Genomic DNA, 16,007 nt, shown 5'->3' on the forward strand with positions numbered 1-16,007 from the left:
CAAGTAAATCATATCCCTATTTATATGAATGAGGAAACAGACCTAAGGGAGTAAAGTACCTTGCCTTAAATCCCAAAACTAATACAAGGGAAAGGCCAGATTCAAACTTGAGTCCCTTTGATGCTATTGCCCATGAAGATCACTCAACTTAATAGTACCTGAGTAGTTCACTTTGGTTCCTTTTTCCCAATGATTGAGGGACCCACAGATCTCCTATTTGCTCATCTTGTATGCATCCTAGAGGCTTCTTCCAAAAGCTTTTGACCAGATGCCCAGAATGATCAACACTGAATATGGGATTTTTTTCTCTGAAGTGCAAATAGATCTTTCAATCTTTTTATGAGAGAAGTTTTAGGAGAGAAAATGTTTGTGAAAGTGAAAACTTTTTTACTTACAATTTCTTTGTTCTTTATAAGGAGAGTAGATTCTAAAGAGAGCTCTTTGCTTGATAAACTAGTTATTGAGTGTGACACTGAATTAGAAGTTTAGAAAATTCAAGATTATTCCACCTAGTACAGAAGGGTGGGGGAGAGAGGTGAAGGCCAGGCGCCCAAAAGCTGGAGATTGTTTTTGGAGAGAAGAGATCAAAAGGAGAAAATACATTACATGTGAATGCAGTTCAAGGCATCATTTGCCTGGCCATACAGAGCAAACATGAGGACATCTTAAAAGTCTTGCCATTTCTCATCTTTACATGGCTGTTAGCGGAAGGAGGCTTTTGAAGAGAGCAAAAGGAAGGCATATGGCTGCCAGTCAGGCAGATACTTTATGGAAGAAGCCAAATTGTATCATGAAATTTTGTGAATTTTGCTACACAACATAGGATATCATTTCTTTCTACACAAAGGGACTCACGTGGGTTTACAATTTTTCAAATACACAAAATTGTTCAGCCATGCACTACCTACATTCTGCACTGGCATGCAGTATACATACAGAGCACATGTTGAGAAACCTAACATGGACAGACTCTAGAACAAAAATGACTTGCCAAAACTTTACTGAAAAAAAACATTGTGTATGTATCAAATAGTCCAAGAACATAGATAATAAAATTCTCACTTGATGGGAAGCAAACACTTTTAGTAAACAGATTATTTATTTTGCCTTTGTGGTTTTTCCGTAGATTTTAGCCTTCATCCTAATAAGGAATATCCCTGGATATGCCCGTTCAGTTTATAGTTCATTTTTTGCTTGGTTTGGAAAAATTTCATTAGAGGTTGGTACATTAATATTTTGTTCTATCTTCTATAGCCAAGTGTTACATGCAGGTGTGTGTGTGTGGCTGTGTGTGTGTGAATCCAACAGACATTTTTAAAAAATCAAAGCTATGTTATTTATGGCATTATAGAAAAAAAATTCAGAACTTTCAACAGCAGTAGAATAGTATGTTTTTAAAGCTGTATTTAAATGACTGGGCATAGATGACTTTCAAATATTCTTTATATTGTTTTAAGCTTTTAAACACAACTAAGATGCTGAGATCAGGAGAGAAAAAAATTAAATAGATATAAGTGAAATTTATAAATAGATATGAATGAAGACAAGCTGAGGGGATTTTGATTTGTTCTTCAGCTCCATAATTAAATGTTACTAGAATTTAGTTTATCAATACTTATCCTAATAAAATTCAGGAAATTTTGTGATTGGAAATTTGGGGAAATTTTTAAAACTCATTACATTTTGTGTGCAGTACCTAATATGAATTATTTAAAACCCTAAAGTATGTTTTAAAATACATTCTGCCTATTCTGAGCTCTATTATTCAAAGTAGAACATTTTACTTTCTTAAATGTTTATTTATTTATTAGAGAGAGAGAGAGAGAGAGAGAGAGAGAGAGAGAGCGCGCGCGGGAGGGAGGGAGCAGGGTGAGAGGCAGAGATAGAGGGAGACAGAGAATCCCAAGCAGGCTGCACGCTGTCAGCCCAGAGCCCAACATGGGGCTTAAACTCATAAACCATGAGATCATGACCAGAGCTGAAATCAAGAGTGGAATGTTTAACTGACTGAATTACCCAAGCGCTCCCAAGATAGAACATTTTAAAACAGTGGAATTCATATTGTAATCATAGAAGATACATTTTAGAGTATAAGATTTATTAAGTTGTTTTTAAAATAGGGAAAATAAAATTTTGAGTTCTTGAATAAATGTTCTATTATTTTTTTTCTCATAAGTGAGACTGAATAGAATTTAGAATTATTAATCGAGAATGACTTACCAAGTCATTCAGTAGATAAAAAGAATATTTTGCCAACCCCTTAATACTTGGAGTATGAGAGTTTGTATAAATTTTAATTGAATGAAGTTATAATTTGGTATTTCTAGTAAAAATAAATTTTAGGGCACCTGGGTGGCTCAGCTGGTTAAGTGTCTGACTTTGGCTTAGGTCATGATGTCATGGTGGATGAATTCAAGCCCCACGTCGGGCTCGATGCTGTCAGCACAGAGCCTTCTTCAGATCCTCTGTCCCCCTCTCTTTCTGCTTGCACATGTGCGTGTGCACACACACTTTCTCAAAAATAAATAAACATTAAAAAAATATATAGAAATGTTATGGTCTCATATTTGGGAGGTAGTTTAAGCATTTTTCTACTCTTTGATATTTTGAACCAATTTGATGAGAGAACATTTGTGATCACAATCAAAGTTGTAGTGGTGTCATCTAATATGTATACTCACATCAAAGTTGAAATATACTATCGAATCATGAAAATACAGTTGAAAACATTTGTCTGGCCATTCAAAGCACACTTGAAGACATCTTAAAATCCATGCCATTTCCTGCTCATGTATCCACATACAGAAATATGGTTCACAAATATAATTAAATATGCAGTATGCACATATATATATACTTATGTGCATAGACACACACGTAGTGATTCTTTATTTGGTGTCTAAATACCAGAGTTCAGATATCATTCTGTCAGCTGTCTTCTATGTCATGCAAAAAAAATGTTTTTTAAAGTTCTAAGGGTCCTGTTTCATTTCTTGGGGACTTTGAAGTAGTACTTGAGCAAGTAGGAGTTCTGGAGAGTAGACCACAGTAGACTTTTCAGGACCAAGAGTGAAACAGAATTAAATGGTTTGGAAAAAGCCTGCTAATGTAATGATGCTACCAAATGTTTAAGTTAGGCAAAACTGTGAGATAGTCCTGGACCGTCTGTACATATCTAACTTTAGATACTTTCCTTCCAGCTGTTTATTTGCCAGTATCACATCTGGCTGGCAGCGGACACAAGAGGCATCTTGGTTCTCATACCCGGAAACCCTATGCTCAACATCATTGTCAGCACTTTCATATTTGTTTGTGTGGCACATGAAATTTCTCAGATCACTAATGATCTTGCACAGATTATTATTCCTAAAGATAACTCATCTCTGTTGAAAAGGTTGGCATGTATAGCTGCATTTTTTTGTGGACTCCTCATCTTATCGTCGATTCAAGATAAATCCAGACATTAGGTTCCTAAGATCCCAAAAAACTTAAACTCTTCAGACTGATTTTGTGTCTGCCTAGGGGAGAAAAGTATCTATCTGGAGATATAAATGTATATGTAAATTAATTTGTGTGGCAAGAGGACAGCTCAGTGGCGTCTGTTGAACATGTGTGGTTGTATATATATTGGAAATGTACATCTCCAATGTGAAATACTGAAAAAAAAAAATTGAAGCAGAGTGCATTGTATAGGATTGCATGTGAAAAGTCTTTTCTACTGGATCTATGTTGCCATTTATAAATGATTTTAAGTTAACATGAAGGCAGGGAAATAATTACCTTTCCAGTAAATACATATAGATAATTTAATTAGCTTAGTGACACCACTGAGTGTTTTGATATTTACTAAATTTGTGGTAATAAGATTGTCTACACCTGTATTTATCATGCAACTTCCTACTTCACCGAAACTTTCTTACTCAAGAATGACTGCAGTATTGTTTTCTTATCATATGTGCAATGATGTGGAATGATAAACAGTATGCCTTTAATTTATATATGTTCATGTTCTGATGTTATCTGTTTCCTGACATGATTTTTCTTCCTAACTGTGTTTTTCAGGTATACCTAAATCTTTGTACACTTTGTCTCACAGAGTTGTTCTAGGCTCCATGACAGGGTTTTGTCACTGTTGATGCTGTTGCTTCTTTTTATAAAAAGGCCAAATTTTCTTTCCAATCCAGACATTCACATGTTTTCTTCCCTGAAGCTGTACCAGTGTAAAACCAGTACCCTGTGGATCCATTTAATGTTTTCCTTCAACTAATTAATTTCTGTCTATTTCCAATGTTTGGAAAGCTCTTTATAATCATTTTGGTATTTCCTGTTACTCCCCCCTATTTTTAAAATATTTATCAATCTAACTTGTGCAGTGTAGTAAAAATTCAAGTTGTTATGAGTGAGATGTATTAACCATGAGTAGAATTTTAAGTAAACCGGTGACTTCGGGCAATATATGTTTTTCATTTTGTTTTGTTACAGGCTAACTGTTAGAGGTATAAATTTATTTATCTGTTGTACAGATTTGATTATAACTTTTAATGTTTGAAAGATTGCACTTGTTTGTTCTTACTGTGTGTGGGATAAAATATATTTTCTGTTCATGGTATATGAAAATATGGAGTAATTTAAACAGTAAATAAACGTTCTGTGGATGCTTATTTTTGTATCAGCAAAGTATCAATTAAACTGTATGTGTCCTTTTTTTTTTTTTTAAATCTGGATCCATTAATGATTGGTTCAAATTTCTAATTCATTTATTTTATTCAGCTTAAGTTTATTTTCCCAAACTCTTAGTGTATCGGGAGAGGTCACTGTGACAGTTGAATAAGGAATGATTTAGTTTTCAGAGTCACAGAGGATAATCTGCTTTTCTACCCAGGAAGTTTAAGCATTATGCTTTATTAGTAGCCTTATTTGAAGATTTTAAAATTTTAATTATTATTTCTTCAGCACTGGATTTATGTGCTAGTGGTATCTTCCCATTAATTGTGGAATAATTCTCAGACAAAAATGTGTGTTCTTTCTTCTTCTCTCTTCTTCTGCCCTTACTTAATCTTTTGACATTTCCCAGATAGACAATTGTAATGATTCATTGCTCTGCCTCCTAGACTGCAGCCTTATAAGTAGAGAATAGTATAGTTATAAATCAAAAACTTCCAAGCACCGTGATCACATTATTCTTGCTGGTGTGGCTTGCCAATGAGGAGAGTGCATTTTAATTTAGCTTGTAAGTTTTATCACCTGAAAAAGATTCTTCCCGATGAAACAATTGAAAAAGAAAGATGACCAGTATTTCTCTGTTTTTTGGAAGCACTTATGTCTTCCAATCATGATACCCAATGAATATGTTTTCCTTCCTATTTGAACTCAAGTATAGAGTTTAACTAGCAAGCTATTTCTTCATCACATGCTCTCCTTTCATATGTCCCACTCTTTTATTTTATTTATAGTTATATGTCATAACTAAAATATAGTACATTTGTAATTAAAGTGTATTCTATTTACATTAAATTTTCTTAATGAGTCTTTATGGGTAAGAGGTTATTGTGGTAAAAATTGCCATAAGGACAGCATCTATGAATGGTATATGTTTTAATACTGTTTCTGCATTGATTCAGATTCTGACTATCATAGCTCTGTCATCCCATTCTTCAGAAAAAGATGTTTAACAGAATATTTCAACACACTAAAATTGAGATAAAACCATGGAGGTTCTCTAAACTCAGATTGTCTGTAATATAAATCACACTGAGAAATCTACCATCTGGGCCCAAAAGATACTTGGTTGACTCAAATCTACTGCAATCCTTCCCCATTTCCTTTGCCAAACCTTCCCATTTTTATGGATAGCCAAAAAAGCATTAAATTCAGAGCCTTGACCAAAAACCATTCACTGTACCTATCAGCTAGATAGATCCAATTGTTTGCTTTAGGTACTGATATGAAATAACATTTATACCCTACTATTCCATTCTAAGATAAATAGCCAGTTAAAATTTTTAAGGTGAGTGAATTTTTCCCCCACAAATGCTGCATTATTTCAAATGTTATCACAGGAAGCTTGTAAGCTTTGTAAAGTTAATTTTAATAATAACCATATCTGTCATTGTTTATATTTAATTTTTCTTACTAGATTATAAACATTAAGGCTAAATAAATATAAGACTAAGGGCATAACCTTCATGTGATAGATCCTCAATAAAAGCCAGTTCTAAAGAGAATGCAAGTTTTAGGACAATGCCTCGTTCCCTTAAATTGTCTCTTCTGCTTTATATGTGGACTTATAACAAAGAGCCAAGTTGGAATTTTTATGCTGCACTGTATTAAAATACTAATATGCTATCGTATGGTTCAACCTAACAGCTTCTCTTTTGTAAAAATAAAGTAACTTGGGTAGTTATCTGCAGAACTGATCCTGACAACTACTTCAAAAATTCCAAATACTAAGTTTGGTTTTATTTAGGGTGATTTTGAGGATTGGTGAAGACAAGATAAATTTGAAAATCTCCATTAGGTCTATATTTGTCTTTTAATGAAACTCCTCTTAATTTCTTGTATAAATTAGAAGTATTTTCTATTTTTTTTTTTAAGTTAGATCCATAGGGGCTTCTGGGTGGCTCAGCCAGTTAAGCATCTGACTTCGGCTCAGGTCACAATCTCATGGTTCACGAGTTTGAGCCCCTCATGGGGCTTAATGCTGTCAGCACAGAGCCTGCTTCAGATCCTCTGTCCCCTTCTGTCCCTGCCCCTCTACTGCTCGTGCTCTCTCTCTCTCTCTCTCTCTCTCTCTCTCTCAAAAATAAGCATTAAAAAAAAAGTTAAAAAAAATTAAAGATCAATAAGGTAATATAAGCAAGAGACTATTTTCCAAAAGTAGAGTTGATATTATGAGCTAATGGTCTAATTAGAAATGATTTGTTTAACTTATTTCTTATTTACAAAATACTTTTAAAATACCATTTCAGAGCATAAAAATGGGACAGATCAATATTTTAAAAGGAAATTTGTGGTTACCTAGAGGTATTTCTGTCTTGCATAGGGTGAAATCTTCATGCTTAAAAGTAATTATTACAATATTTTAAAATTCAGCTAATTTTATTAGCTTTTACTTTTCATTTAGAAAGCATCTAAGACAATTTTCTGATAGTCACTAAAAAGAAAACTATTAACAAGATTTTATTTTTTAATTCTACAGCTACTGCAGATGGATTATTTCTTATAATCTCCATTGCCGAAATAACAAAGCTGGAATTTAGCTTGATGGTAAAAGTTCTCCATGTTTATCATCCCATCTCTTCTTAATATGAATTCCAGCCAGGCTAGTCTTACTGTTCCCCATACTATTCTTTTGTTCTCTTTTCATCTACCTAAATCCAACTTATTTTAAGAATTCTAAGAATTAAGAATTGACGAATTTAAATTCCACCATCTCTGTGAAAACAATACTTTCTTTATCTTATTTTTTTAAACTGTTCTAGCACTAATTACCTACTCCCATTATTTTGTCATTTCTTCAGTAATGTTGCAACTCCAGGGTCAAGGTGGTATAGTAAGGTGCCATACACAAAGTAGATTAAAAAGTCTTGACCATCAGCTGAAGGATTCTGGCTTTATTTCTCCCAACTTAAAAACAAACTCCTCTTAATCTCTTGTGTTCCTGAAGCTACTGCCATGTTTATTTCTCCTACCAGCCCAAACTGCTCTTGTCAAGATCAACAAGAACCTCCATATTGCTAAATCCAATGATCGATTTTCAGTCTTCACCCTACTTGACCTATATAGGCAGTATTTGACACAGGTGATTTACTACCTCCCTTTTCAACCATCTTCACTATGCTTCCAGGACACCATTGTTTCTCCTCACCTCTCCTCACGAGCCATTCCTCCAAGCTTGTTCCCTGAGTCCTCTTTTCACACCCTCAGCCTCTAAACTGCAGTTCCCCAAAGCTCAGACCTCAGACATCCATACTCACGTCTTAAGTGATTATCACCTAGTCACATGACTTTATTATCTATATTCTGATGACTAGCAAATTTATAACTTCAGATATGTTCAACTGCCTGTTCAACGTCTCCATTTGAATATCTAAAACACATATCAAACTTAGCAAGTCTAAAACAAAGCTAAGCTTCCCCACTACTGGCCACAAACAAAAACACCACCATCTTTCTCTTCTCAGTAAATGGTGACTACATGCTTCAACTTGCCCAAATAAAAAATTTTGACTCCTTTTTTCTTACACCTTAACATCTTATATTTTAGTAAATCTTGTCAAAATGTATCCGTAATTCAGTAATTCAATCACCTTCATCACTTCCAATGGGATCACCCTGCTTCAAAACCCACCAGCACTTTCCTGGAATATTATAAATGACTTCACTTTTTCCCCATACTCATGACATACTTATGCCTTTTACTTAACTATTTTTTAATTTTCCACTTCTCCCCATTAGCATATGACTTTTCTGAGGATGGGTTCTATTTTATTTACTGTGGTATTGTCAACTCTTAGAACAATGCCTCTCTCAACTATTTGCTGGATTAATTAATTAGTGAGTGCTGCAAAAAACGGTGTCAAGTACTAATCCCATTCGAGGCAGGTAGGCTGCCCCGCAAATGATAAGGCAGCTGGGAAAAAACTTTTCCATAGTGATTTGGACAAGAGGCTGAGATATACTCTATTTGGCTATTAGAATGTCGATTTGCATAATGTTATAAAAATGCAACTCACTCATGCAGGCAGGCAAATAGTGACCGTATCTGCAGAGCTGAGCACCAGCCACACCATGTAGACCATAAGTCTTTTACTCACTGTGGGTCTTCCCATTCATTTTCTTGCTTTATGCTGGGGCCAGGTGTCAATTGCCATTTGCCATTGCACTTATACTATTATCTGTCTTGTAGTAGAGAATTATTTCTTTGGACTCATCTCTATTGGAAGTAGGGAAATGAAAAGATAAACCAAGAAAGCCATGTATTTTCAAAAGAAAGATTGTGCTTTTTGTGGAAGTCAAAAATATTCCTCTCTGTTTAATAGGCAAAATGTAACTATGTCAAAGAATGCAACATAAAAAAACCATTATGAAATAAACTATACCAAAAACCATTGCCAGTACATAGAAATGTATATGTGAGTGCCAGTATGAATAAAATCAGATTAATGAATTAATTTATTTCAACAGGACTTGATTGTAAATGAAAAATGTAAAAATAATGCTGTGAAATTCAGATGTATATGAAGTGAAAAAACTGCATCAAAACATTTAACAGATGGTAAGTTTTAAAAGCATGTCCACTGAATGTAGCAGAAATTACATGCCAAAAGAAATAAGCAGAAATTATATGCCAAAAAGAAATATGCTTTTGAAAGTAGAAGGCTAACTGGGAAAACTCTTATCTTCCTCAGTATATTGAGATGTAGTTGCGAACTTATAGAAAAATTTTTGAAGTTAATTTGTGACATTTTCTATTGAAGTTAAGAGCCCAGGTATCAACAGTACCACCTACTTAGTTATATTTGTTTGTGCTTTCAGAGAAAATCTAAGGTTACCAAGTGACTCAGAAACATACCTATGTCGGGTTCATTATTGATTAATTGTATTGAAAAAAAATCTTAAAGTTCAATATCAGCTAATATTAACATTAGTAAAGGTTATAATTAATAAGTATGATAACAATGCTATTGTCATGACCCATGGACTTACAAAATGCAAGTGAAATTAGTGTTATTTCAAAAGGACACAGAACTTAGGCCCACTCACTTCATTCCCTGGGAATGACTTTATGGTAAAATCTTAAAAGAGAATACATTTGGGACTCAGTCATTTCACAAACTGGATGTGTTCCATGGCTTAGACAAGTTAATGTTTTGCTTAATAAATTGAGTGTACCACATGGGAGTCGGCTGTTTTACAGGAGATTGGGTAGCATCGTACCTAGAAAGTTTGGGAACTATTGAAAGGAATTTAATTCTTCACCTCATTCAAGGGAAAATGACTCTGTTAGCTTAACTACAAAGACTAGACTAAAGATCGATGATCTTGATTGGCAGTTCAACCCATCTCATCAGCTCATCTTCTCTGCAAAGACTTTTAAGGCTGACTGTGTAAATATACAACTTAATCTGTTCATTCTTAAGATAATTGTGATTTGGGGAAACTTATTTGGCAAAGTGTATTCTGGGTCATTTTCTTGTTAAAAATTGTTTCCAGAGAAAAAAGCAGTGACAACTACATTCTCGAAATTATGAGGTTGAAGACTGAATTCTAGAAATTCTTTTCTGGTTTTAAATCTTACAAAAATTTAGTAATACTATTTGTTTTACCTTTTCAATATTAATAGAGTGAAAATGAGGAGACACAAGTCGAAGTTATACGACTGCCATTTAATATGGTACCAGAACCTGCATATGACAAAATTGGAAAACCTGAATTATACATATACATTAGGAATAATTGCCTTAAGATATAAAAATTATTATGCAGACATTTTGTCCATGTTCAAAAGTAACAATTATGATGCATTTGGGAGACTATAAAACTGAATGAAATCACATACCCCTTGTCTTTAAAAGATTCAAAGGTAAAATTGTACTGAGTAACACAGTGAAAAATCTGACGTTATACATCTTAGTAAAAAGATAGTATCAAGATTCTTATCCCAAGAAAGAAAAATGTCCTGATTGAATTTATTTTCTCTGGGGGTGCCTGGATGGCTCAGGTGGTTAAGCGTCTGACTTAAGCTCAGGTCATGATCTCATGGTTCGTGGGTTCCAGCCCCACATCAGGCTCTGTGCTATCAGCACAGAACCTGCTTTGGATCCTCTGTCCCCACCCCCTCTCTGCCCCTCCCCCACCCTTGCACTCTTCCTCTCTCTCAAAAATAAACATTTTTTTTCAACGTTTATTTATTTTTGGGACAGAGAGAGACAGAGCATGAACGGGGGAGGGGAAGAGAGAGAGGGAGACACAGAATCAGAAACAGGCTCCAGGCTCTGAGCCATTAGCCCAGAGCCCGACACGGGGCTCGAACTCACGGACCACGAGATCGTGACCTGGCTGAAGTCAGACGCTTAGCCGACTGCGCCACCCAGGCGCCCCAAAAATAAACATTTTTTAAAAATCTTTAAAAATTTTTTTAAAATCTATTTTCCCTTTATTTTTTATTTTCAAATTTAAAACATCAACAATATTTTTTTTAATTTAAATTTTATTTTTAACGTTTATTTATTTTTGAGAGACAGAGCATGAGCTGGGGAGGGGCAGAGAGAGGGACAGACAGACAGACAGAATGTGAAGCAGACTCTAGGCTCTGGGCTGTTAGCACAGAGCCCGACATGGGGCTCAAACCCACGAACTGTGAGATCATGACCTGAGCCAAAGTCAGACGCTTAACCGACTTAGCCACCCAAGCATCTCCAATATTTTAAATATCTCCAATATCACCAATATTTTAAATGTTTGCTATATTTAAAGGCTTATCCTACAGTAAAAATAAAGCTTGATTCTGTATCTGGCAGGGTTTTGTTTTTTTGTTTTTTTGTTTTTGTGTGTGTTTTTTTGTAATTCTTCACCCTCTTTATAGCTTCTAGTCTCAGTAAGTACTTGATTTTTGACTATAGTTTTTCATAACTAAGCCAGTTGTGGTTTTTTGTTTTGGTTTGTTTTATTTGACAAGTCATTGGATCAAAGCTCTGCTAGTAAAAGGAATAGATTCTCTTCTCTGAGACTACGTGAGATTGGTTTCAGAAGATAACTAATATTTGGAGAGGCAAGATGTGCTTTTCCAAGGTAATGTGGGAGAAAAACAGTGACAGCCATCCCTGGCATAGAAAGAGAAAACTAGAACTAAGAACCCATCTTTTCTTTTCCTTGCCTCCTTCCATCTCATCCTCACCTCAGGACACTATCACTGGGAGGGAAAAAGTGATGGAAAAACATTTAGTTGAAGTCTGAGGGGCCCAGCATTTTTAAAACATACACATGCACAAGGGATATGGAGCTGGAGCCCCTTCTCAGAGACTACAAAATTTAAAATGGAAACTGTAAAGAAGTAATACATGGGCAAGAATAAGAAAAAAATTTAAATAGACTAATGAAAAGGGTAGGACTCAAACAATTGGGTATTTAGACATATTATTAAGTTACAGTCACATCGGTGTGGAATAGTAGATGCAAGAATATATAGATTAATGACAGAATAGCAAGCACAGAAACATTTTAATCCAGGACATACTAGAATAATGTTACAGTTTGATTTTTACTTTACGAGAGAAAGGTACAAATATTCTTTAGATAGTCCCAAGAATTGCTTAACAATGGGGATGGGGACAGTAGACTCCCATTCTTACTCTCTATACCAAAAGGCACTTAAGATGAGTAATGGGTTTAAAGACATAAAAGAAGTAGAAAATGTAAGTGAATATCTCAAGATGAGAAAAGATCCATTAAGAATAAAGCGAAAGGGAAAACCAGAATGGCTACATCCCATTACATAAAAATTTAAAACCAATATACCAGAAGTCATAAATAGAAAAAATACAAGCTGGAAAATTGTTGAACATGAACATTTGAGAAAAAAAGTAATATCCTGAGTATATATAGGACTCTTAAAGTTTAGAAAAAACAAGATATTTTCCAAACTTCAGTTGGTTCCTGATTAATTCTATACAGAAGGTCACTTCATTCAGCTACCTTGATGAACATTACTCAAATAATTTAACTTGGAAGAACATCAGGAAATCACAGCACTCAAAACTAGGCTTTCTATGGATGCTTTTTTTAGAGTTGGGGGGTGGGGATTAATGGCCACTATGTTAAGTTGTGCCTTCTTTACACATTTTCCAGACTCATATTAATTAAGACCAGGTTATACTGAGCAGACATTTGAAACCTAATGGCCCATCTGTCTGTGTGATAGTGCATATTCCAAGTTTTTCCCCCTAAAGAGACTCTTAGCTAAGCTCTATAGTATTCCATCAGAAAATAGTTATTATTAGACTCTTAAATTTCCCCCCAAAATGTTGCTCCTACATTAGCTCAATATCCAATTGAGCCTGCTTTTTTTCCTAGATCCCTAGATTTCCTACCTGAACTTCAGGTTAGGTTATCTGGGATTGAACTCCCAGCTACTTAATGTCTGTCAGCTATGCGTTTGACTGAAGCACAGTATTTATTCATTTACTTATTTATTTGTTTATTTTTAAGTTTATTTTGACAGAGACAGAGACAAAGCAAGTGGGGGAGTGGCAGAGAGAGAGAGAGAGAGAGAGAGAAAGAGAGAGAATCCCAAGCAGGCTCCATGCTGCCAGCGCAGAGCACAACACAGGGTTCGTACACATGAAACCACAAGATCATGACGTGAGCTGAAACCAAGAGTCAGACGCTTGACTGACTGAATCACCCAGGCACCCCTGAAACACACTATTTATAAAGAAACATTAAGAATTTGTTCTTTAGGGGCACCTGGGTGGCTTAGTCGGTTAAGCATCTACCTTTGGCTCAGGCCATGATCGCATGATTTGTGAGTTTGAGCCCCGAGTCGGGGTCTGTGCTGACAGCTCAGAGCCTGGAGCCTGCTTCAGATTCTGTGTCTCCCTCTCTCTCCCTCCCCTGCTCGTGCTCTGTCTCTCAAAAAATGAATAAACATCCAAAAAAATTTATTTTTAAGATTTGCTCTTTATCACTTCCTCGGATCCTTTAAAATGTACCCCCAGAGTTAAGTCAGGCAAGCACGTAGCAAAGACCACCTGTGCAATATTTTCCTTATATCTCCCTAGAATCTCTCTCCAGTTTGAAGCCAGTGGTCAGCATTGCAGGACACTCTACAAAACAGTTATATGAAATTCATCATTGTGTCAACTGTAAGAATGTTGTTGATTATGTTACACAATGGCCTCTTTATGTGGACTCTTAAGAGTTATTTCATTCTGGCCTTAGAATTGGAATATTTGTGCTTCTGCTGAACAGTTCATCTGCTACTATCTTATGGACACTGTGAATTGACTTTTTACATGTGCTGATAAAAAACAAGAGCTAAATTTTTGCTCCATCCCAGACAACAGAACACTTTGGTCTTCGTTATTTTTATTAGCCTCCTTCCCCTTCTTGGCCCCTTTTTCCTTCTCATCTACTTCAAACGATGTTCTCTGACTATATTTTGCCCTGCCCAGTAAACCTTCTTATATCCTTTTTGGAACAAGGCAGTGTGATGGTCATAAGTGTTTCTTCAGACCATAGCAGTCTGTTGAGCAATAGGGGCACCCAGAGCAGCTCATAAAATATCCTGATAGCAAACTTCCACAGTCCTCTGCCCCTCTTCAGAAAAACAGGGCCTCCTCCTGTTCTTTCCACATCATTTCTTCCTGCTCTGCCAATGCTGTTTCCTCATTTTTTTTTTTAAGATTACCAAACAATCAGGGGTGCCTAGGTGGCTCATTCGGTTAAGCGTCCGACTCTTGATTTCAGCTCAGATCATGATCTCATGGTTCGTGAGTTTGAGCCCCACATTGGGCTCTGTGCCGACAGTGCAGAGCCTGCTTGGGATTCTCTCTCTCTCTCTGCCTCTCCCCCATTCACACTGTGTGCCTGTGTGTGTAAAAAAAAAAAAAAAAAAAAAAAGATTACCAACAATTCTAGTGGTATCAGTGCTGGTTCCTTCCCTAACTGACAATTTTGTTTCCTTTTCAGAGATTACTGCTCTGAGGACCAGATGCCAGGCCAAAGACTCAAGCTGTTGGTACACATTTGCTCTAGGCACAGGGCAGTGACCACATCTGTGGACACTTGCTTCTTACCACCCACCATCATGATCCTGCTCTGAGACCATCTAGGCCCAGTGAGTGGCTTTATAAATTAGACCTTGAATCAGAGGCTCTTTCCTCATTAGAATGTGGTCTCAACGGCTCCCTTTTCCCTGTAATTCGGAGGATGTTGGATGATTCAAGAAAATTCCTGTTTCTTGTGACTTTAGTTTTCCTGGTCCTTTGTAAAAATTTGAGACACCGTAACATATGATGATGCTGGGAAGGAGAATAAAGGTAACCCCACCCTATACAGAGAGGGCTTGGGAGAAATAGCAGGGTTATCTTTAGGTGTGTCTAACCCATAAATCCCCAATCTGTGATCTATGACAAAGTGAGCAGTGACCCTTAGCACAAAAGTGGATGGAAAGAAGGAGCATGGAACTCAGAGGCATTGTTAGGTAGACTGCTGGATAGGAGGTTATCCGGAAACTAATGTAACATTGTATATCGACTACACTCAAACAAATAAGTGCAAAACAGCATATATTGTATGCTATATTTGTTTTTAAGCAAGAAAAACAATAAAACAACAAACATATCTAATGTTGTGGGGGGAAAAAAGGAAATTATATTTCCTCCTCCTCTTTATCCCCTTTTCTTCATTTCCTAAAAGCAGGCATTGTTACAGAGGCCTCTTCCATGCAAAGGTCGGATCAGGTCTCTCTGAGGAGATAGTATTTCAGCTCTGAGACCTTCTCGTACACAGCTAAGGAATTCTTTGAGGGAAGGTAATTGTTTGGGTGGGCTAATAGGAGAATCGGGTCATAATTAGTTATTTTCAGTTTTTTATTTTGTTCTAAATAAAATGTCTATTTCTTTTCTCTATATGTAACTTAAAGGCTTATCTTTTTCTTGGTAACCTTCAGGCATTCTTTGTAAAATAAAGATAATAACCACTTGTCTAATGTTGCAAATACTCCCCCCCTGTTGTCATTTGTCTTCTATTTTGACTGAAGATTTTTTTTTTTTTTTTACATAAAAATGCTTGAGGTCAAAATTTATTAGTCATTTTGATGACTCTCTTCCCCTCACACCATGATGCATTTGGGACACCTGTGAAAGGGAGAGAAAAGGGTGGAAATTTGGGTAAGAGGAGCCTCCGTGTGCATGAAACTCTGAGAAAGTCTCAGCCAGGCTGTGAGATGCCCCAGAGAAAAGATTATCCAGTCAGAGGAGTCCTGCATCAGAGAGGGACAGCCT

At 36.0% G+C, this 16,007-nt stretch overlaps 1 protein-coding gene across 10 annotated transcripts in view; it reads left to right on the plus strand.

The window, feature by feature from the left end:
• CASD1 (CAS1 domain containing 1) overlaps nucleotides 1–15,721 on the plus strand; it is a 63,415-nt gene extending 47,694 nt beyond the window's left edge. For 3 of the 10 annotated variants that reach the window (XM_043588877.1, XM_043588879.1, XM_043588884.1), the window contains 2 exons: nucleotides 1,127–1,219; nucleotides 3,201–4,661. In XM_043588877.1, coding sequence (XP_043444812.1) covers nucleotides 1,127–1,219; nucleotides 3,201–3,467 — 360 coding nt within the window. In that variant the 3' untranslated portion in view covers nucleotides 3,468–4,661. Of the gene's footprint in view, nucleotides 1–1,126; nucleotides 1,220–3,200; nucleotides 4,662–7,198; nucleotides 9,111–9,186; nucleotides 9,278–14,691 lie in introns of those variants that run through there. The other 7 variants (XR_006298497.1, XR_006298496.1, XM_043588878.1 and 4 more) reach the window with 5 other exon arrangements.
• Nucleotides 15,722–16,007: the final 286 nt, after the last annotated feature.

Source organism: Prionailurus bengalensis, chromosome A2 (genome assembly GCF_016509475.1).
Source record: "Prionailurus bengalensis isolate Pbe53 chromosome A2, Fcat_Pben_1.1_paternal_pri, whole genome shotgun sequence".
Taxonomy (NCBI): Eukaryota; Metazoa; Chordata; class Mammalia; order Carnivora; family Felidae; genus Prionailurus; species Prionailurus bengalensis.